This window comes from Cherax quadricarinatus, chromosome 15, assembly GCF_038502225.1.
Source record: "Cherax quadricarinatus isolate ZL_2023a chromosome 15, ASM3850222v1, whole genome shotgun sequence".
NCBI classification, from domain to species: Eukaryota; Metazoa; Arthropoda; class Malacostraca; order Decapoda; family Parastacidae; genus Cherax; species Cherax quadricarinatus.
Window position 1 is genome coordinate 35,611,873 of NC_091306.1, and position 24,930 is coordinate 35,636,802.

The 24,930-nt window shown below is 40.0% G+C and overlaps 1 protein-coding gene across 2 annotated transcripts in view; it reads left to right on the forward strand.

Annotated features, from left to right (window-relative positions):
• The window catches only part of LOC128692048 (glycerol-3-phosphate dehydrogenase, mitochondrial), a 202,679-nt gene that overhangs the window by 82,141 nt on the left and 95,608 nt on the right, over positions 1-24,930 (forward strand). The window contains exon 4 of one of the 2 annotated variants that reach the window (XM_070085286.1): positions 20,894-21,082. In XM_070085286.1, the coding sequence (XP_069941387.1) occupies positions 20,894-21,082 (189 nt within the window). Of the gene's footprint in view, positions 1-1,451; positions 8,503-20,893; positions 21,083-24,930 lie in introns of those variants that run through there. The other variant, XM_070085285.1, reaches the window with a different exon arrangement.

A 24,930-nucleotide genomic window follows, 5' to 3' on the forward strand; every position in this document is an offset into this window, starting at 1 on the left:
AGGATGGCATAACCTATGATATTCTCAGAACTCTAAGGCACATGCCTGATAACCCTTTGTTGGCACTGTATAATCTCAGTTACATTGAGGGCATTCTTCCTACTTCCTGGACCAATAGTCTCATTGTGCCTATCCCTAAGCCCCAACAGCCTGATACATTTAGGCCGATCTCCTTAATTAGTTGTCTTTGTAAATCTTTTGAAAGAATGATACTTAACAGACTATACTACAGAATAAGACACCAACTTTCCCCCTACCTCTATGGGTTCATGAAAGGTAAAAGTGTGCAGAACTGTATTTCCACCTTTCACACTGCACACACCTCTACTAGTTTTACCACTTCTCTTGATCTAAAATCTGCATTTGATATTGCGAACAGAACTGTTATACTACATGAACTAGCCAAAATGAATATTGGTGGTAGCTTACTCTGCTGGATAATAGGATACCTGTCAAATAGAGTATCCTCTGTCCTTTACCAAGGCTTCAGAAGTGATTCTAAAGAAATGTCTTTAGGTACACTGCAGGGAGGAGTTCTTAGTCCCATGCTATTTAATATTCTGATTAATGCTCCTGGAGTTTACCTGGAGAGAGTTCCGGGGGTCAATGCCCCCGCGGCCCGGTCTGTGACCAGGTCTCCTGGTGGATCAGAGCCTGATCAACCAGGCTGTTGCTGCTGGCTGCACGCAAACCAACGTACGAGCCTCAGCCCGGCTGATCCGGAACTGACTTTAGGTGCTTGTCCAGTGCCAGCTTGAAGACTGCCAGGGGTCTGTTGGTAATCCCCCTTATGTGTGCTGGGAGGCAGTTGAACAGTCTCAGGCCCCTGACACTTATTGTATGGTCTCTTAACGTGCTAGTGACACCCCTGATTTTCATTGGGGGGATGGTGCATCGTCTGCCAAGTCTTTTGCTTTCGTAGTGAGTGATTTTCGTGTGCAAGTTCGGTACTAGTCCCTCTAGGATTTTCCAGGTGTATATAATCATGTATCTCTCCCTCCTGCATTCCAGGGAATACAGGTTTAGGAACCTCAAGCGCTCCCAATAATTGAGGTGTTTTATCTCCGTTATGCGCGCCGTGAAAGTTCTCTGTACATTTTCTAGGTCGGCAATTTCACCTGCCTTGAAAGGTGCTGTTAGTGTGCAGCAATATTCCAGCCTAGATAGAACAAGTGACCTGAAGAGTGTCATCATGGGCTTGGCCTCCCTAGTTTTGAAGGTTCTCATTATCCATCCTGTCATTTTTCTAGCAGATGCGATTGATACAATGTTATGGTCCTTGAAGGTGAGATCCTCCGACATGATCACTCCCAGGTCTTTGACGTTGGTGTTTCGCTCTATTTTGTGGCCAGAATTTGTTTTGTACTCTGATGAAGATTTAATTTCCTCATGTTTACCATATCTGAGTAATTGAAATTTCTCATCGTTGAACTTCATATTGTTTTCTACAGCCCACTGAAAGATTTGGTTGATGTCCGCCTGGAGCTTTGCAGTGTCTGCAATGGAAGACACTGTCATGCAGATTTGGGTGTCATCTGCAAAGGAAGACACGGTGCTGTGGCTGACATCCTTGTCTATGTCGGATATGAGGATGAGGAACAAGATGGGAGCGAGTACTGTGCCTTGTGGAACAGAGCTTTTCACCGTAGCTGCCTCGGACTTTACTCTGTTGACGACTACTCTCTGTGTTCTGTTAGTGAGGAAATTATAGATCCATCGACCGACTTTTCCTGTTATTCCTTTAGCACGCATTTTGTGCGCTATTACGCCATGGTCACACTTGTCGAAGGCTTTTGCAAAGTCTGTATATATTACATCTGCATTCTTTTTGTCTTCTAGTGCATTTAGGACCTTGTCGTAGTGATCCAATAGTTGAGACAGACAGGAGCGACCTGTTCTAAACCCATGTTGCCCTGGGTTGTGTAACTGATGGGTTTCTAGATGGGTGGTGATCTTGCTTCTTAGGACCCTTTCAAAGATTTTTATGATATGGGATGTTAGTGCTATTGGTCTGTAGTTCTTTGCTGTTGCTTTACTGCCCCCTTTGTGGAGTGGGGCTATGTCTGTTGTTTTTAGTAACTGTGGGACGACCCCCGTGTCCATGCTCCCTCTCCATAGGATGGAAAAGGCTCGTGATAGGGGCTTCTTGCAGTTCTTGATGAACACAGAGTTCCATGAGTCTGGCCCTGGGGCAGAGTGCATGGGCATGTCATTTATCACCTGTTCGAAGTCATTTGGCGTCAGGATAACATCGGATAGGCTCCTAAATGCTCTACCTGCCTCACCTAAACATATAGCTATAAGCTATGCTGATGATATCATGATCCATACATCAGGGCATAAGAAGATGAATACCATTCTTAATGAAGTTCAAGCAATTTGCAATCGACTAGGTCTCATAATAACTTCCTCTAAAACAAAGATATTAACAAGCAAACGAAATCCACCACCCACCTATTTGCAGGGTGAAATCATTAGCTACGTTAAAACTTACAGATATCTTGGTGTAGATGTACCCTTTAACAAATCCACTATACCATAACTAAACAAGAAATGCAAAGCTAGGCTAAATGCTCTCAAAGCTGTTGCTGGCTACAACCCCAACTATGGTGCTAATGTGAGAATCGTGAGAATGATGTACATAGCCTATGTTAGGTCCTTAATTGATTATGCTGCTCTCATGTTGACATTAGCTAGAGAAAGTTCTCTCCGGCCCTTGGAGTTAATGCAAAATGAAGCTCTCAGGATTATTCTTGGCTGTCCCAGATCTACAAAAGTTCTTAACATGAGGAAGGAGCTTGGTATTTCTAGTATCAGTGATAGGATTATTGAGATTAACACTCGGTATTAGAATGTTGAGAAACGAACCAGACACTGTCACAATGAATCTTACCAAGTGTCTAGAGGTAGCAGCTGCCACAGCCGCAGCAAGCAGCAACAAGGCTGCTCCTATATCTTGCCGTCCCCTGGGCCTATCCAAACTCCAGTGATGGCCAAATTTGCAAGTACTGCTGCAACAACATGCAAGTAGCCTATAGTGACATAAAAACTGACGGTGACGACAACAAAATGGACTAAATATGACAAAAGAGGGACCGGCATTCAAGTACCAGACCTGCTGCCAGACTTGAACCAGACATGAGACGTTTTCCACTACAATGAAATAACTGACCTCCATATCAACTGCACCAGTGTTCAACGGGAAGACAACATGGCAGAAAACCTGATCAACTAAATCTCCAAGGAAATGACAGGTCTGTAGGACTTTTTTCTTCAGTGCCAAACAAGGGAAAGAATTGAGCCTTTAAACATGGCTGACCGGCATCCAAACAGCAGCTACTGCCAGACGTACAACTAGTGAAGTGAAATTCTCATCTTTACTGACGTTCATCTGTTGACAGTAGCATCATATCTGTACCACCATCATATCACCTGTACCAGTGCTAACGAGAGGGAAACACAGGAGACATTGTCAAATCAACAGTACAAAACTCCAAGGTTATAGGACGGTTATCCCTCAGTGCCAGTCATGGGAAAGAAGTGAATAGTTAAATAGTCAAGGTTAATGTTTTAGTAGCTGACCTATATTCAGCTGACTAGTGTACAGTGAGAGAATCATAGCAGAAAAAGCCAAATATTTCTATAAGCTCAAGGAAAGTCAGGTTGTAGGTGGTGTTACTCCCCTCAGTGTTTTAAAAATAGCCGAGTCAGCAGAACAGGTCAGGAGACAAAAACACGACACAACCCCCGATAAATGGAATTGAGGGGGATTTGGAAGGATAAAACCATTGACTAAACCTTTCTGGTCTACCAGAATGGAAAGGAGTTAGAAGTTAATTGGTGAAGCCAGACTGTGAAGTGAGGTGGGAAGGGGAGTGTGTAATAAGGGTTAACTGTAAGGGGTTTGTGAAGTTAAGGGAAAAGTGAGCAGTGAAGAGGGTTTTGAAGAGGAAATTTTACTGGTGATTGCTAAAGCAGATACTAAGTGTACTAGGGACTGGAAAAGAGAAATAAATATTATTGTATATGAGTAAAAGAGCAAAGAGTGAAAATGGCAGGCATTAGAGGGGTACAAGCTGCCATGAAGAAAGAAATCAGTCATGGGGGCTGGAAAAGGTGAATGGAGTAACAGCGCCCTGGACAGTAAAAGCCCAACAGTTGCCATCCTACCAGAAAAGTAAATCTCACTATCGCCGCAAGGTATGGCAACACCGCATACCCAAACAAAAACAGTGGCACACAGCTCTTATTGTAGCGCTCTTAAGTGGTGATATCCAAATTAATCCAGGACCTCAAACTATTGTGCAGAGGCAAAACAGACAGATAAATGACGGTGATAATGACGGTCTAGTAGCTAGGGATGATAACCTTAACTCCATATGTAATGCATACATAGGTCAATGTGAGACAATACAGCCATTATTATCTCAAACACTACCAAACAGGTGCATACACTGTACTAAAGTACGCATGAAAAACAGAAAAGGCACCTTATGTAAAATGTGTAAGGGGTGGGTGCATGATGGATGTATGTACAATTATAGCAATGGTGCCAGAATTCATTTTGTGTGTAACAAATGCACTTTGGCACAGTTACCCTTTAGCAGTGATGACATTGATTTACCTAATTTTAATACAAATGGCCCATTGCCGTATATTGATGATTATGATTGTTTTATGAAAACAGGCCTTCACTTTATTCATGTCAATGCAAGATCACTTCTTCCTAAATTGGCAGAGATTAGGATTCTAGCTAACAAAATTAGGGCGGCAGTTATAACCAGCTCTGAATCCTGGTTGGATGATACGGTGACTGACGACGAGGTCAAAATAGATGGTTACAATATAAAACGCTTAGATAGGAACAGAAAGGGTGGTGGAGTATGTGCTTACATTAGAAATGACTTAGCTTACAGCCCAAGACCTGATTTAAATAACAATAAACTGGAGATTCTATGGTTTGAAGTGCTGCTTCCCAAGACCAAACCCATCTTAGTAGGAACTAGTTACCGCCCTCCTACCCAGGACCAGTTCTTAGAAGACTTTTCCAGAGTCTTGTCCGGAGTTGAAAACAATTGCGAGACAATAATACTGGGCGACTTCAATATCTGTTTTCAGCAGCAAAATAACGGGCTATGCAAAAGGTATAAGCAAATTCTAGGATTAAATAGCTACACTCAACTAATTAATACACCAACCCGGATCACACAGTTCTCAGCCACCCTAATTGACCACATACTTTGTAACCACTCTGAGAACATTAGTCAGTCAGGCGTCATTACCACAGGTCTTAGTGATCATTTCATCATTTACTGCACCAGGAAAATCACTAGGGATAGGATAGGCCTACACAGGACAATAAAAATGAGGTCAACTAGAAATTACAGTAAAGAAACACTGGTAAATAGGCTACACAATTGTGACTGGACAGAGATAACAAGTTGCACGGACGTAAACGATGCCTGGGAAAAATTCAAAACAATGTTCACTACCATCCTTGATAATATTGCACCAGTTAAAGAGGTTAGGATTAAACGAAGAACTGAACCCTGGATGAATACTGAGATATTAGATAATATGAAATTCAGAGACCAGCTGCTAAAAAGATTTAAAGCAAACAGACAGGATATTGCAGCACTAAATGAATTCCAAAGGGTGAGGAACAGAGTACAGAGACTTATAAAAGGAGCAAAGGCAAAGCACTATTGCTCAAAAATTGAAGAGTATAAGCATAACCCCAGAAAGCTCTGGCAACAACTAAAACAGATGGGGTATAGCCATAAGCCAGTAAATAGGTCTAACATAGTACTCACTATCGATAATGAGGTATGCCACGAAACATCTAAGGTGGCAAATTGCTTTAATTCCTACTACACATCTGTTGCATCAACACTAGTAAGTAAACTACCAGCTGCATCAAATACCTTTAACACAGACTCTGATAAGTTTCAAACATACTATACTGTGAAGGCTTACTCAGCCCTGTAACAACTTCAGACAGTATTACTCAGGCTGGCTCCTCCTCAGGAAAATTAATGAATAGAAAAAGAAATAATAATTCACAAAGATAAACACTATTTATTAAATCAAACATAAAACAACAAAACATGAAAGGTATATCCTATTTGAAAGAAAAATGAAAAATGAAATGAATAAAATAACATTTGAACTCAACACTAATATCTACAATTGTGTCTGGTGTTGGTGACACTGTTGTTGAAACCGTAGCCGTTGCTGATGATAAAGGGGGGGGGTCGCAGGTGTTGGTGACCATCCACTGGCTAGTTCTTCACAGTATACCAGTGAGTATTCTATCCCGAAGACAGGAAAGCAGGTTCTTTACCGCTGCAATGCTGTGGAGTTGAGTCCTGCAATTTCATACAGGTGCACAGGTACTTCAATACAACCTGGAGAAGTCTCTGGACGTTAGTCCTTCTCCTGTTCTACTCGTTGATTGCCAGGTGACCCTCTCTGACATCCAAGCTGGAAAGATAGACAGGTTACCCACTGCTTAAATAATCACTCTTCATGGTAGTGTACAATATTCAAAAGACGTGGTGATTATTACAACAGTCAACCTAGAGCAAGACTGAAAGGACTAAGTTTATTATTGGTCAAAAGTGAAGCTTTCAACCAATAAATCCACTAGAATACAAGGCAGGCATGTACTTACAGTAGAGTTGGGAGCTGTGAGTCTAGTGATTTACTGTTTAACCAGAGCCCCACACGTCACCTTTCGGGGGGGGGGGAGAAGAGGGAGGGGACGGGATAGCGGGAGCTAGACTGACCCTACCTTAACAAGTAGCCGGCAGACAAACTATCAATTTCAGGGAGGGGAAGAAAAGGCGGGAAAAACGGGAGCGTGACTTACCCTACCTTAACTAGTAGCCGGCAGACAAACTATCAATTTCAGGGAGGGGGAGAAAAGGCGGGAAAAACGGGAGATTGACTTACCCTACCTTAACTAGAAGCCGGCAGTGAAACTACTGATACTATATATATTCCCTCTACACCTATCTATTGAACTTTTCCCTCACATATACCAATAAAGGGGTAACCCCAAGCAGTTGTCAACTAGTAAGTGTATCTCATGACTTCATTCAAAAAGAACTAAGCAGGTTAAACCCAACTAAGAGCACAGGCCCTGATAACATCCCGTCTAAGTTCCTAAAAGATGGTGCTTCTGAACTGTCAATCCCTATTGCTCACATAATAAATCTATCAGTCACCACTAATACTGTACCGGAGGGGTTCAAGGAGGCCAGAGTTACTCCTATCTTCAAGAAAAATAATAGGTCTGATGTAAGCAACTATAGGCCTGTTAGTATACTCAGTATAATATCTAAAATTCTGGAGAGGGTGGTGTATTCTCAAGTAGTTAAGTACCTTAATGACAACAGCATTCTCCATAGCTATCAATCGGGCTTTAGAAGATCCTACTCAACTGACACCTCCCTTATTAATCTGATGGATTACCTGAGAACTGAAATGTCAAAGGGGAACCTCATAGGTATGGTAACCTTAGACCTGCAAAAGGCCTTCTATACTGTCAACCACAATATTATGTAAGAAACTTCAAGCTATCGGTATAGGTTCTGTAGACTGGTTTAGTCCTACTTAGCAACAGGAGACAAATAGTCAAAATCAACAAAAGGGAATCAGAACCCCTGCCAATAACATGTGGAGTTCCCCAAGGTAGTATTCTGGGTCCCTTATTATTCTTATGTTATGTCAATGATATGCCTATCAGTGTCAAGTGCTCTGTTAGTGTCAGGTAAAGACCCACAAGATATTGCTAATGTTTTAACACTGGAACTGGAGTCCTGCAGCAAATGGTTAGTAGACAACAAACTATCATTACACCTAGGGAAAACTGAAGCCATTCTCTTTGGCACGAAACATAAACTGACAAGGGTAAATAATTTTAATGTTCAGTGTAATGGGGAGCCCATTACTTTGGTTTCATCAGTAAAATATCTGGGAATCCCCTTTGACCCATGCATGTCAGGAGAATTGATAGGGAACAGTGTAGTAAAGAAAGCGAATGCCAGACTGAAGTTCCTGTATAGACAAGCACAGTGTCTACCTACTGAGGCTTGCAGGACCCTATGTCTAGCCCTTATACAATGCCATATGGATTACGCTTACTCTTCATGGTACTCTGCCTTGACAAAAAACTGAAAGATAGACTGCAAATCACCCAGAACAAAATTGTAAGATTCATCCTGGGGCTGGGACCAAGAGAACATGTAGGCCAGGATGAATTACAGCAGTTGGATATGCTGAATGTTGAAGACAGAGTAAAACAACTGAAGCTAAATCATGTTTGTAAAATTGCTCACAAACAGTGTCCAGAATATCTTGCTGTCAATTTTGTCAAGGTTGGGAACCAAAGCAATCATAGTACTAGGGGGAGAGAGCACAACTTTGTAGTACCCACAGTCAGTGGCCAGGTGTCAAACACCTTTTATTATACAGCAATAAAGGAATGGAACAGACTACCCGCACATGTCAAAGCCAGTCATAGCATGAACCAGTTCAAGAAGAATGCCAAAAGGTGTCTGATGAATGTAGCTACAGAAAGAGAGGGGAATGATTTTCTATTTTTTAGCTAACATACGTGTAAATTTTACCTTATTCCTAGTAATGACCCTCGTATTGTAGATAGTCTTAATGACCCTCGTGTAGTAGATAGTCTTTTTAGTATGATAATAAGATGTTATCTTCATTGTAGAATAATAAGAAAATATTATAACCTTTATATTATAATAATAAGGTAAAAGGACCCCAATGGAAATAAGTCACTCTGTCTGACTTTTTTTGGGTTATCCTAGGTTCTCTACACATATGCTGCTATGTATGATAATTCTATGTAACTGTATTTGTGTATACCTGAATAAACTTACTTACTTACTTACTTAATACACACAGATCTAAATGGATTGTGAAAACGTGCAATTACATCAAGTTTTATAACCTGCATGAACTGTATCACTGTAGGCAACAAGAGCATTTCACCCCTCCGTGGAAGATATGTTCATTTAATATCACATACCTGCAAGTCCCTCCCAAGAAGCTCATTGCTAGTAATCCCTTCCTTAAATCTCTTGTTAGAGCAACTGCTCAAGAAGAAATTTCTCACCTAGCTGGTAGTAATAAGTTATCACAAGTTATATACACTGATGGATCTAAACAGGAGTCTTCTGGCAGGGCTGCATCTGCTCTTGTTGCCACCTCCCTTGTTAAAAACGATAATAAATTTGTTGAGTTAGGCATAAGAATTAACAACTGGGCGTCTACATTGCAAACTGAATTGTTTGCAATCGTAATGGTGCCAAAGCTAACCTATGACACTGAGCTTGACTCTATCATCATTACTGATTCTATGTCATCATTGAAGGCTCTTGACTCATATAATGACTCCAACAACATGCTCATTGGAGAAGCCAGGTATAGATACTTAAAAATTAGGGACAAAGGAATTAATGTACAATTGCTATGGATCCCATCACACATTGGATTACTCCTTCATGATAAAGTTGATATGTTAGCCAAGAAGAGTACCCAGAAGGAGAATGTAGAATATAACTTTGGTATAACTGTGTCTAGCATTAGGAATAATATTAGGAGAGAAGTAAATAATGAAAATGATTGTTATAGGAATGCAGTTAGAAGCCTGAGTAGATGTATAACCCACTATGATAACATGAACGTAGATAAGTATGTTTATGGAGCAACGTGCAATGTGAACAGACTGACTGATGTTGTAGTGGCCAGGTTTAGGCTTGGTTACAAGTACTTCTGGCAGTTTGGGAGACACACAGATGATGAAACTAAATGTAAATTATGTGATCAGGTATATGGTCACTCTCTTGAACACTATGTGCTTAATTGTCCACTTATTAAGGAATACAGAGACAGACAGTATAATAACCTATGAGACATGTCAAGATATCTTATTAATGAAAACAAGATACCAGATATACTAGGCAAATTTCCTAAATTTGCTTGTAACAGATAAGTGAACTATAGATATGTAGATATAAATCTATATGCATTCCTGTTAACCCTTTGGGGCCTAGTTCCTAGGCCTTTTGTGTATCCATATGCTCTTGCGCTACCGTCCACAGCATGGATATGGGGTGCACAATAAACTAGCCACTTCGGTGGCAAAATCTAAAGTTTGAGAGTGTGTGCAAAGGTAGAAAGTTGAAAGTGAACATAGAAAAGAGTAAGGTGATGAGAGTATCAAATGATTTAGATAAAGAAAAAATGGATATCAAATTAGGGAGGAGGAGTATGGAAGAAGTGAATGTTTTCAGATACTTGGGAGTTGACGTGTCGGCGGATGGATTTATGAAGGATGAGGTGAATCATAGAATTGATGAAGGTAAAAAGGTGAGTGGTGCATTGAAGTATATGTAGAGACAAAAAAACATTATCTATGGAGGCAAAGAAGGGAATGTATGAAAGTATAGTAGTACCAACACTCTTATATGGGTGTGAAGCTTGGGTTGTGAATACAGCAGCAAGGTGGTGGTTAGAGGCAATGGAGATGTCCTGTCTAAGGGCAATGTGTGGTGTAAATATTATGCAGAAAATTCGGAGTGTGGAAATTAGGAGAAGGTGTGGAGTTAATAAAAGTATTAGTCAGAGGGTGAAGAGGGGTTGTTGAGGTGGTTTGGTCATTTAGAGAGAATGGATCAAAGTAGAATGACATGGAGAACATTTAAATCTGTAGTGGAAGGAAGGTGGGGTAGGGGTCGTCCTCGAAAAGGTTGGAAGTAAGGGGTAAGGGAGGTTTCGTGGGCGATGGGCTTGGACTTCCAGCAGGCGTTCTTGAGCGTGTTTGATAGGAGTGAATGGAGACGAATGGTATTTGGGACCTGACGATCTGTTGGAGTGTGAGCAGTGTAATATTTAGTGAAGGAATTCAGGGAAACCGGTTATTTTTATATAGCCGGGCTTGTCCTGGAAATGGGAAGTACAATTCCTGCACTCTAAAGGAGGGGTTCGGGATATTAGCAGTTTGGAGGGATATGTTGTGTATCTTTATGCATATATGCTTCTAAACTGTTGTGTTCTAAGCACCTCTGCAAAAACAGTGATTATGTGTGAGTAAGGTGAAAGTGTTGAATGATGATGAAAGTATTTTCTTTTTGGGTCACTCTGCCTCGGTGGGAGACGGCTGACTTGTTAAAAAAAAAAAAAAACTCCACTTAAACTAATACTTGTGTTACGTTGGTTTGTCCCTTATTACCTTGAATGGTAAGGTTCTCACTACATGTTCTAGTGTGGGGTAGCTTTTACTTAATGGCCTTATTTGTCTAGGGGTAATACTTACATCATGGCTGATCATCTTGAGTGTCTCTGATACCCTTTCACCAGCCCTCTTCACAGGTTATGTAAACTACTACTATAAAAATATAACTGTATTCTCAATAGATATGTACAGAATATACAATCACAGCCTCCATTTTCAAAACAAAATCTACACACTCCATGCCTGTGCTCCACATGGTGTGTTGCAACAACTCTTGTCCTTCACTCTTCCTGACATAACTCTGGGCTAACCAGTGTTTTGACACACTTTAGTCACCCTGGGTATGGTGGCCAAAACTTAAATTATAAAAACTCACCCCTGGAGCACACATGATGCCCCAAAAGATAGGAGAAGGACCCAGAGATCCTGCCAGGTTGAAGGTCAGCCACAGAGAGAGAGAGTCAGTGAGAGGGAGAGAGAGAGAGAGCCTGGCTAACTCCTCCCACCAAAACAAAAGACTGTTGCCAAGCACAATTCTCCAGTTACCACAATTCTACCACCTCTTAACTTTACTTTTACAAAAAGAAATACAACTTTATAAACTACTTATTTAAATTGTGTGTTTATGTGTCTATAGTATAACCTATTATATTGAGAAAAATAGGTTTGACCCAGCTGCCTCTCAGTCATAAGGTTGATCAGTCCTTCTGACATTTAGAGCAAAGTCCCCATCAATTCAATATAATTAGGTATTCCAGAGTAACTGTTACTTGTAAATACATGTTGGGTCCTATAGCCCCATAACACCCCCACCTCCAGACGAAGTCTCACAAAAGCTAGCCGTGTCCCTCAGGATACGGCTAGTAAAAAGTATATTGCTTAAGTCTGAACGCGGTAAACAAGACTACTAGAAATGCTACATTTTCCCTGCACCATAACTACTCTTCACTTTACTGTTATTTACAAGAGATTGCAGAATTTTTTAGAAAAGCATTTTAACCATACCCATATACTCAAGGGTGTAACTATTTACAATTTTAGTGACTTTTAAACAATACACATTACAATGCAAAAATTGCACACAATGCCCACTGTGAAAGCCCACACCAACAGGCCTGTGCCTCTGCTACGGTAATCCAGCAAGCAACTGGTAATCCAGGGTGGCATCTTCCTGATCAGGAGACGAGAGTAGAGCCAAACCCAGAGCAGTCAGGTGTACACCAGGCAGGAAACTTCACAAAACATGTCAAGGTGTCTCTCACTTGGTGGCCGAACCAAACAGTGAGACTTCCAGTCAACACTCACGATCCTTAACATGGTCAGGCACTCAAGCCCATCTTCTGAGGTCCCACTCCACACAGATCCTCCAAACTTATGAAGAGGAGGCTGTCATAGAACATGGAGGGGTCCAGGGGACCACAAAGGCAAACCGTCGGGCCGTTTTGTATATAGAGCACACCAAGACACAACATCACATACCTTCCTGAACGTCTCATGTTACCGAAGGTTGTCAACCACTGCCTCAACTCACATTTAAGTACACCCTGACCCTCGTCACACTTTTGGCTCTGACTCGACTCCTTCACAGTCAGATGGCTGGTAGAGAGTACTCAGGCTCGCTGAGAGTTCACCACTGCAAAAACAACAAGGTCAGCACAAGACAAACACTATGTACAAAGTACGCACCATGCATCTACATGAAACATCTAGAGAGAGCATCAGCAACCACATTCTCTGAGCCTTTTATATATTTAACTTTCAAATTAAAAGGCTGTAGGAACAAAGCCCATTTTAAGAGTCTGATTTTAGTCACTATACACAGGAACAGGATGAAGAGATCCTGAGACATGTACAAATGCTGAATAGCCAGCCCCAAAATGAAAATTTTCTTTCCTGTGGTAAAATGTTGACATTTAAACTTAGAAGGTTGTTCATAGACAGTAACAGTTCTGCAACCTCTCGCAGTGCAACAACAAACACCAAAGACATCTCTTTGCACCCAGGTTGGATACATCAAGTTTACACAAACACCATCACGTTCCATCTCGCACACAAATTTTAAACACACAATGAACACAATTTGCATTACACACATTAAAATGGTGCTTGAACACAGACCATGGAAATCACATCTTCCATGTTTTAGCTTATTTAAAATGTTTGCATCTTTTAGTGCATAAGTATCAATCTTTCTAATTCTGTAAACCTTAGTTGTTAAACGTACTCTGTGGTAGTCAGTGTTTATGCCCAGGGTGCCATCTAATTTGGGAACCATGAAGCATGGGAATGCCCACTGACTCTCACTAAGCACTACAAACTGGTGTTGGAAGAATTTCACTTCTTCCTCCATCTCCAATTTTTCATACAGATTTTTCCCACACAAAAATTGTTGAATTGGCTCAACTTCCTTAACAATTTCCTCATGGAGTTTCAACTTTTCCCCATTACTGACATCCCAAACTTTTATAAAGTTCCAAGGTGGCTGAGCCAACTCTCCAACATTTTTCTCATTAAAACCAAGCATGCATTTCCCAAAATCTTTTACACACATGTTATTTCTTAAATACACTTTTGGTATTTCATACAGATTATTGTTTTGCAGCCCTTTACATTCCATTAAAACATTGGTCTCTCTGAATTTTTGACATAACTTCAAACCCTTTAACCGGTTATTGTGTACACTATACTCATTCTTTTCTTGCTTGGGGGTGTGAGTTTTATATCTAACCCCTGGGAACTTCCCCCACAACATGTTCAGCTCACAGCAACTTGCCATACAGATTTTCACATGAATTGGCTCCAGTATCAGCACTTCCTCTCCAGCCTCCAGAGTATCATGGTCCATATATGGTCCCACATCATCATCCTGGTCTGGTTGATGGGCACGTTCACTGGTACCATCCACCTCATACGAGCCAAACAGTATCTGAAACTGAGAAAAAGCTCCGAGGGGGGAGCATCACCATCATCCCCAAGCCAATAGCTCAGAGATTCCAGAGTGCTTCCCCACTCAGCAAATACAAAGAAAGGGATCATCTCATCCCAGTTGTTAGTATTGTCTATACCATAGGCTTGCATCATTGTCTTGAGGGTTTGATGTAATTTCTCTATTTCCCCTTTAGATGGAGAGTGATACACAGTTGAACACTGAGGCTCTACTTTTAGTCCCTTCAAAACATTTCTAAAAGACTTAGAGGTAAAGTTAGATCCTTGATCTGTTTGTGCTGCTTGAAGAAAACCAACATGACAAAAGAACTTCATCAAAACCCTTAAGACTACATGAGCAGTTATCTTATGCAGAGGGACTGCTTCCAGGTACCTGGTAGTGGAGCAAATTATTGTTAGTAAATAATTATTTCCCATTCTGGTCCTTGGGAGTGGGCCAACGACATCCACTACCAGCTTGCTGAAGGGTTCACCTGGTGCTGAAATCGGCTGAAGGGGAACAGGTTTAATACTTCGACTAGGTTTCCCTATAATTTGAAAGGCATGATAGGTCTCAATATGCTCTCTGACAGTCTCCCACAGCTGAGACCAGAAGAAATGCCTGGAAACCTTGGACATCACCACCTGGGGACGAAGCCCTTGTTCTCCTTCCATCGATACTGCAAACAGAGGTGAATTCTTTATAAGAGTTTCCTCCCTGAAATGAAAACACTTATTTAACTGTAAAATCTCTTCCTCAGCAACAGCGACATTTTCCTGCACAGAAATTAATTGCACCCTAGCAGGTGCAGCCTCTCTCACACTATTTAACTGATCCATTCTCCAATCATGCTCAGCTCTGGCTGGAACATCCTTTTCTTCAGTTGACTGCAGTTCAACATCAGAAAGCAGAGTTATCAAACTTAAGCCCTCACCATCCTCATGAGAAATATCATGAAGACTGTTGGTAGCATGATCATGAGCCATACTTCTCATGGTGGAACCATCAGGGAGAAGGTCTGGCAGGGTTTTCCTAGCCATTTCCTCCCAACATTTCGGACTTGGTTTCCCCCAAACTAGTTGTTCCTCACTGTCTAACAGGCCCATAACATTATTCCCTAATAAGAGGTCGACCCCTTCGAAGGGAATTTCATCGGAGATACCTACAGGGAGATAGCCAACTTGGTATGCAGATTCTACCCATAATTTGTGTACAGGTGTCCTTATGGTTGAACCCGTAATACCCTTCAACAATATATCTACCCCAGTATAGGTATCCTTAGACACTGGTAGCACTCCAGCACGTAGCAAAGAGTAGGTGCTACATCCATCTCTCAAGGACAATATGTTCTCAACTCTGCCTACATTCTTTTGCAAACCAACTGTGGACCTACTAGAAAATATACACATCCTGGGGTCTAGATCCAAAGGTTCCTCCTCACCTTGCCTTGAAGACCTAATGCAGGCAACTGGATGTATCTCTGCAGTTAGAGTCCTCTGGGGTGGTTCCTCCCTTTCCTGATCTCGCCGCCTTGACCAGCAAAACTTTTGTGTGTGTCCAGTTTTGTTACAGTAATAACAGATAAAACTCTTAAAGGTATTTTTACCATTTGGTGTAGGACTGGTACTGTTTACTCGAGGATCTGAAACATCTGATTGTCTAAGTAAACTTTGAACTCCAGCTGACTTACCTTTTCCTTCTATTTTAGAGGGCACCTCAGCTTTCATTTGTCCCTGAAAATTCTTGTCCCACTTACCTTTATGACCATAGGACTTGGAATAAGGTTTAGAATGAGTGGGGAAATTTTCAGGAGCATGACTGTTTTTACTTACCAATTCCCTGCGAGCCAAGAATCGGTCACCTAGATCCAGTGCTTCTGAAAGATTATCTGGGTTTTTGTCCTCCAAATATTCTCTGAGGTCAACAGGGATTGTATTGTACAATTCCTCATGAACCATTAGATCTACTAATTTGTTATAGTCTTTATTAACTCCTTTAGAACAAACCCATTTCTTAAAAAGGAACAGTTTCTCATTCCCAAACTCAGTTAAGGTCTGCCCATCCTGAAATTTTTGATTCCTGAACTTTTGTCTATATTTCTCAGGTATCATTTGGTATGCAAGCAATACTTCCTCTTTAATCTTATCATAATCAGAAAAATCTTGCCCCTCCAGAGTCTCTACTCTTTGGAATCCTTTACCTACAAGTTGTGTGCGAACTAGGGTAGCCCACTTCTGTTTGGGCCATCCTTGCTCCAAAGCAGTCTTCTCAAAAAAAGAAAAATACCTATCTGGGTCACTCTCTGTAAACTTAGGGACAAAATTTGCAGCTTTAGTTATGTTAAAGTACTGCTCAGGCTCTTGTTCTGAACCTCCTAACCTCTGACGCTCTTCCTCCTTAGCTTTCATTAATTTCATTTCAGCCTCTAGTACAGCTAATTTCAGTCTCATTCTCTCCATTTCCATATCACCTGGAGTAGGTGATCCCTCATGTTCACTGTTAACAGGCATGTTTACTGATGAATTATTACCTTCTTCCCTGAAGCCTAAAAAATCTGAAGACTCATCTTCTGACATAGTTTTATCTTTAAACACTTGCTTCCCTCTTACAGTATCAGTGGACAAAGTTTTCCCACAGGCACATAAAATAACACAAATTGAATGTAAACTATGCACATAGCACTTACCATAACCACAACAAAAATGTGTTACTCCCTTTCCCCCACCTTAGGAGAAAAACAACCTGTAAACTAATATATGAAAACAACACTTCCACTGACACCACCTTGGTAAATCTTCTACCAGAAACATGCAACTGTTATTACCCCATACCAGCACATATAGTTCAAAGAATGTTTTGAGTTATTTTAGCAGTCAAATAACTCTCCCGGTCAAGCTCCCATGTTACGTTGGTTTGTCCCTTATTACCTTGAATGGTAAGGTTCTCACTACATGTTCTAGTGTGGGGTAGCTTTTACTTAATGGCCTTATTTGTCTAGGGGTAATACTTACATCATGGCTGATCATCTTGAGTGTCTCTGATACCCTTTCACCAGCCCTCTTCACAGGTTATGTAAACTACTACTATAAAAATATAACTGTATTCTCAATAGATATGTACAGAATATACAATCACAGCCTCCATTTTCAAAACAAAATCTACACACTCCATGCCTGTGCTCCACATGGTGTGTTGCAACAACTCTTGTCCTTCACTCTTCCTGACATAACTCTGGGCTAACCAGTGTTTTGACACACTTTAGTCACCCTGGGTATGGTGGCCAAAACTTAAATTATAAAAACTCACCCCTGGAGCACACATGATGCCCCAAAAGATAGGAGAAGGACCAAGAGATCCTGCCAGGTTGAAGGTCAGCCACAGAGAGAGAGAGTCAGTGAGAGGGAGAGAGAGAGCCTGGCTAACTCCTCCCACCAAAACAAAAGACTGTTGCCAAGCACAATTCTCCAGTTACCACAATTCTACCACCTCTTAACTTTACTTTTACAAAAAGAAATACAACTTTATAAACTACTTATTTAAATTGTGTGTTTGTGTCTATAGTATAACCTATTATATTGAGAAAAATAGGTTTGACCCAGCTGCCTCTCAGTCATAAGGTTGATCAGTCCTTCTGACATTTAGAGCAAAGTCCCCATCAATTCAATATAATTAGGTATTCCAGAGTAACTGTTACTTATAAATACATGTTGGGTCCTATAGCCCCATAACAACTTGATAGCTACAACAGAACACACATTCATAATACAAGGCATAAGGGACTTTTCGACATCCCTCGTGTCAGTCTCACACTATGCAAAAATGCAATGCACATAAAGAGCCCAAAGTTCTGGAATTCACTTCCTGAACTGGTGAAGGATCCCCTGACTACTTATAAATTTAGGACTTTGCTTAAAAATCATCTCATCTTTCAATACCAAACCAACTGCTCTTCCTCATATACATCAATGATCTTCCAAACGTATCTCAACACCTGAACCCCATTCTCTTTGCTGACGACACGACTTATGTCATCTCTCACCCTAATCTTGCCACCCTCAACACCATTGTTAATGAGGAGCTGATCAAAATATCGACTTGGATGACAGCCAATAAACTTACGCTTAACACTGACAAAACCTACTACATTATGTTTGGTAGCAGAGCAGGAGATGCGCAAATTAACATTAAGATCGACAACACTCTAATTGCCAGGCATAATGAGGGCAAATTCCTAGGCCTATACCTCGACAACAACCTGAACTTCAGCACCCATATCCAACACATAACCAAAAAAGTATCCAAAACGGTTGGGATCCTCTCCAAGATACGATACTACGTGCCGCAAACTGCCCTTCTCACACTATACCATTCACTTATATATCCATACCTCACCTATGCTATCTGTGCTTGGGGTTCAACTGCAGCAACACACCTAAAGCCAATAATAACCCAACAAAAAGTGGCAGTAAGAATAATCACTAAATTCCATCCCTGGCAACACCCCCCCCCCACTCTTCATAGATCTAAACTTACTCCCTGTTCAGTACATCCACACTTACTACTGTGCAATCTACATCAGGAGGACCTTAAATTCCAATATTAACCTTGGCCTAAAACGCTTTCTTGATAGTTGCGACAGAACCCACAGGCACAACACCAGACACAAACATCTCTATGACATTCCCCGTGTCAGACTAAACCTTTACAAAAATTCAATGTATGTCAAAGGCCCTAAAATCTGGAACACCCTGCCTGAAAATTCTAAAACTGCAGACACATTCATCACCTTCAAAACTACCATCAGAAAACATCTTATCTCCCTGATACACCCTGTCAACTAATTACAGTGGACCCCCGCATAGCGAACTTAATCCGTGCAAGAGGGCTGGTCGTTATGCGAAATGTTCGCTATGCGAATTAATTTTCCCCATAAGAAATAATGGAAATAAAATTAATCCGTGCAAGACACTCAAAAGTATGAAAAAAAAATTTTTTTACCACAAAAAAATGTTAATTTTAGTACACACAAACTGAAAAAGGCATGCACAATTACATGACACTTACTTTTATTGAAGATCTGGTGATGATTGATGGGATGGGAGGAGGGGAGAGAGAGTGTTAGTGTTTAGAAGGGGAATCCCCTTCCATTAACACTTGAGGAGGCAAGTCCTTTTCCGGGGTTACTTCCCTTCTTCTTTTAATGCCACTAGGACCAGCTTCAGAGTCACTGGACTTCTTTCTGTCCATAGAGCTCTGTACCTCCCGTTCCTTTACGATTTGTCTAAAATGGGCCATAACATTGTCATTGAAATAGTCACCAGCACGCCTTGCAACAGCTGTGTCAGGGTGATTTTCATCCATAAAGGTTTGCAGTTCAACCCACTGTGCACACATTTCCTTAATTTTTGAAGTAGGCACAATGGATTCCACAACTGGCATAGGCTTCTCAGGGTTAGCCCCAAACCCTTCAAAATCTTTCTTAATTTCCATACTAATTCTCACCCTTTTTACCACAGGGTTGGCACTAGAAGCTTTCTTGGGGCCCATGGTCACTTATTTTCAACAAACAGAACCGAAAACACTGTAATAATACGAAATATTCCGAGTGTATGCTTGAATGTTACCGCGGAGGCTAGCTGGTAAACAATGGGACAGGCGGCACATGTGAGGCTGGCTGAGGCCGCACATTGGACGCGTCTCGGACGAAGTTCGCTGAGCGGGTTTTTGTCTACTATGCGGGGCAAAATTTTAGCGATCAAAGCGTTCGCTATGCGGAATGTTCGCTATGCAAGGCGTTCGCTATGCGGGGGTCCACTGTACACGGATACCACCTGGTGGTTAACACTTACACTCACTCACCCATTTGACCATAAACAGAAATATCAATCTCAATCTCAAAATAATGAATCTTAACTAGTCATAAGTTGGCCTGTGATACTCCAATACTGAAACTATGTATTGTGCCAAAACAAAAGCATTCACATTGCTAAACTCACAAACTAGTATTTAATCACTTAGCCATAATACCAACTTACCTCATAATTTTGTAATATTTTAAACTTAAGATTTAATTTAAGTCTGCCCGAAATGCCTAGCCATGCTAGGTGTTCTAGTGATACACTCTGTAATTATTATTTTACTACATGTAAACCACACAATAACCAAATTCTGTAAACTCAGCATTGTAATCCTTATAGAGAATAAACTTTGAATTTGAATTTGAATTTGAACCAAAACAACTTCTAATCAGTTATTATATTATATTACCTCTAGTCTATTAAACATCTGCCAGTCCATGAAATATTACTGCTTGAACCATTAATTGTAATATTGTTTTTATTATGTGCAGCTTAATAATAATGTGAGTGCTTGGCATTATTATTAAGATTAAATAACGATTTTAATAATAGTTAACCACTCTTATCTTGTCTAGATTTAAGTAGCCATTATGTATTAGGATTAGTCTGCCTGAAATGCCCTGGCATGATAGTGGCTTTCTTTGTACTTAGCGAATCAAAACTGTAATTACACATTGTAACCTTTACAAAGAAATAAAATCTTGATCTTTTTTCTCTTTTATAAAATAAGCAAAGAAGTATTGCTATAACTCCAGGTTTGAGAATCTTTATTATAATCTCTCTCTGCGTGTTGCATACTCTCTAAGTCCATATTAAATTTTTATACTCAAATTATTTTAACAACAGAGTCAACTAGAAGCTGCTACAAAGTATCTACAGCAAGAGATGGGTCAGAATGTAAACCGTGCATCCAGAGAAAGGATCCCCATTAATCTTACTAAGAGTGAAATATCCGAGTACGTGAAACGCTTCAATTCTCTTGACACCGACAAGAAGGGATATATCTCTCTTAATGATCTTCGAGCTTCACTCAAGGTATGGTGACCATATAGGTTGTTCTTGTTAATTGTACTGTAGATTATTAAAGTCATATAATCAGTAAAGTAATTTTATAACTAAAATTTTGCTGTTATTTTAATACAGTCTCTATTAAAAAAGTGCAAATCAAAACCTTTATTTTAAAGTGGACATCTACTTATTTCAGTTCTAAATATTGATTCTATGTATGACAAAGAATAATGAATATAAACAGACATATATGTAAATTTGAACCTTCATAATTTCCAGTTACTATTGTAGTAAAAATATGATGACTACTTGTACTGTACTTCTGAAATATTTAGAGTGACGGAGAGATGGTTAGCTTTGAGCAGCTTCACGAGATTTTGAATGAGGTTGATGTTCACAAACACGGTCAAGTTGAGTTCCCAGACTTTATCCAGGTAAAGAACAAATATTTTGAATTAAGAGGCGCCTGGCTAATATTTTGGTTTAAGGTACGATGTCCTGTATGGTACTTCATGCTTGGTTAGCATATGCAGTAATAATAAACAAAAGTTAAATTTCTCACTAGATAGGAATATATTCCATACTAATGGTTTTATTAATTACAGGGACATATTAGAATTTTTAATAATTAGTGTCCTTCCCAAATTATTACAAGCAGCCTTAATCAGTAAATGACTAATAGATGACAAGTTCATCACCAGAATTAATGTTACATATTGCCAGCAGTATAATATCTTACAATCTGATTACAATACCCAACAAATGTACCACAAATATATTTTTCTGTGTATTAGAGATTGATCACTGGTAATTTATTTTAGTTAAATATTTAATAGTACTTGTACTATGTTGGACCCCTTTTAATGAGCTAAATATAATTTTTTTTTCTTTCTGATGTAAATTTCTCTCTCTAGATGTTGGCAAAATATGGGTAAAGAGTTTGAGTAATAATTCATTACTGTAATACCCTATGCACCATTATTGCAGTATTAGTTTTTAACCTGACTGTGATTGTCTTACAGTCATGAGTTTTGCCACATATGCTAATGAATGTGTGAGTACAGTGCAAGATACTCCTCTAGAATTTGGACTTCACAATTTTTTTTTCTTTTTTTTTTACCTTATAACACTTATAATTTATATAAAACCAACATTTTCTTTGCAACACTTACACAGTACTATACGTATATAAAATGATGTTCTTCCAAGACTTAGACAGTACTCTGTATAAAACCAGTGCTCTTCATGTCTCTGTCATTTCAAACCAACATCAAATATTGTATGAGACTGTAGTGTCCAGAGTTTTTTATTGTATAAAACTATATTTAATGAGACTGAGAATTGCTTGATATACAGTCTTAACTGTGCTTTTAATACTGTACATAAATAGAACAAAAAAAAATTCAGTCGTAATTGGGATAGGGTTGGATGTTTTGTTGATACTAGAGTGTTAACATGGGCTCCTATGATGATATACTAGCCAAGCTGACTGACATCTCCATTCAACATCTTCCAGGTATCCCTTTCTTCTTTTAAACCTAGGCCACATTTTTATCTTATTCTTACAGACTCGGTAGGGTTGTAATGGTATACAGTGCACTACACAGTGCACTATGTGTGAAGTCTGGGTGTACTGAAAGACACAAGGTTATATGTTCTCCAGGAAGATGTAAACAGAAACTACTTGAGCACTGCCCAGCCTGACTATTTCAAACTATCACACCGGACTCAGACATCATAATGTCCTACATTATAAGATATATTTTATATCTTCCTTGTAATACAGTAGAAAACCTTCAGTCATGAGATTATAACCCGAGTTTTTAATATTCTGCGATTTAAATTTACTTTTCCGTTTCTTCTAGAAATGTGCCCACTTCAATTAAGGCATATGGGAGCAGAATTTATTTACATTATTTGCATACAATTGCATTAAAGAGCACCACAGCAGGCAGGCAGGCAGGCAGGCAGGCAGGCAGGCAGGCAGGCAGGCAGGCAGGCAGGCAGGCAGGCAACCTATCACTGCATATGGGTAGACTTAGCAGTGCAAGGAAGGGAGGGTGTGAAGGAAGGTGGCTCACTCTGTGTCATCACTTATTGTTTTTTCCTTTTTTTCATCACCTCATCTTGTCTCTGGATATTTATCATGGTATACAAACAAGGTGCAGGTGATGCTGGTGAAGAAAGAAAATTAAATGTGAAACTTCTTTCTTCTTCTTTCAACAAATCGGCCATATCCCACCGAGGCAGGGTGGCCCAAAAAGAAAAACGAAAGTTTCTCTTTTTAAATTTAGTAATATATACAGGAGAAGGAGTTACTAGTCCCTTGCTTCCGGCATTTTAATCGCCTTTTACGACATGCATGGCTTACGGAGGAAGTATTCTGTTCCACTTCCCCATGGAGTAAATGTGAAACTATCCTATTTAAAAAAAAAAATAGATGTAATTGAGGTGGTGAAGGGTGGTGCATGTGTCATGGGAGCAATACAGATGTTTAGTGTCAGAGAATCATCAGTTCATTCAATTTAAAACAATAAAATGAAGATAAAGGCTTGTACAGTGAGTGTTTCTCAATGCGACACTGAAAAAAAAATTGAGGAATAGGTCATTACAGCTAAATAAGACAGAAAGTTTACTAAATGTGTGGACTGAAAAGCAGAGAAAGGTATTTGTTTCATTTAATGGCCTTATTGTTAAGAAAAAGCAATAAATGACATGCCCATGCACTCTGCCCCCGGGCCAGACTTATGGAACTCCGTGTTCATCAACAACTGCAAGACACCCCTTTCACGCGCCTTAAATATTCTATGGAGAGGAAGTATGGAAACAGGGATCATCCCACAATCACTATAAACAACAGACATAGCCCCACTCCACAAAGGTGGCAGTAAAGCAATTGCAAAGAATTAAAGACCAACAGCACTAACATCATAAATCATAAAAATCTTTGAAAGGGTTCTAAGAAACAAGATTGCCAACCACTTGAATACCCAACAGTTGTATAACCCAGGGCAGCAAGGATTTAGAGCAGGTTGCTCCTGCCTCTCTCAACTACTGGACCACTATGATATGGTCTTGGATGCAGTGGAGGACAAACAAAATACAAATGAAATATACACACACTTTGTGAAAGCCTTTGACAAGTGCAATCATGGTGTAATAGCACACAAAATGCGTGATAAAGGAATAACAGGAAAAGTGGGGTGGACAGATCTATAACTTCCTAACAAATAGAACACAGAGTAATAGTAAACAGAGTAAAGTCAGAGGTGGCTACAGTGAAAAGCTATGTTCCACAAGATACAGTACTCACTTCCATCCTTTTCCTTATCCTCATGTCTGACATAGACATAAGCCAAAGCACTGTGTCCTCCTTTGCTGACAATACCAAATTTGCAGTGTCATCCATTGAAGACATTGCAAATCTCCAAGCGAACATTAGCCAAGTCTTTAGATGGGCCTCAGAAAAGAATGTGAAGTTCATTGAAGACAGATTTCACTTACTCTGCCATGGAAAACTTGAGGAGACAAAAAACAGGATCTGAGTATTCAGAAAACAATATGAAATTCAATGAAAACAGATTTCAATTACTTTGTTATGGAAAACTCAAGGAAATAAAAAACTAGATCGGAGTATAAAACTAATTCCGACCACACAATAGAGCAAAAAGCTAATGTGAAGGACCTGGGAGTGATAATGCCAAAGATCTCAACAATGTATCTACCACATCTGCTAAGAAAATGATTAGATGGATAATGAGAACCTTTAAAACTAGGAATGCCAAGCAAATGATGATTCTCTTCACATCACATTGGTCTTTCTAGGCTGGAGTATTGCTGTACACTAACAGCCCCCTTCAAGGCAAGCACAGTTG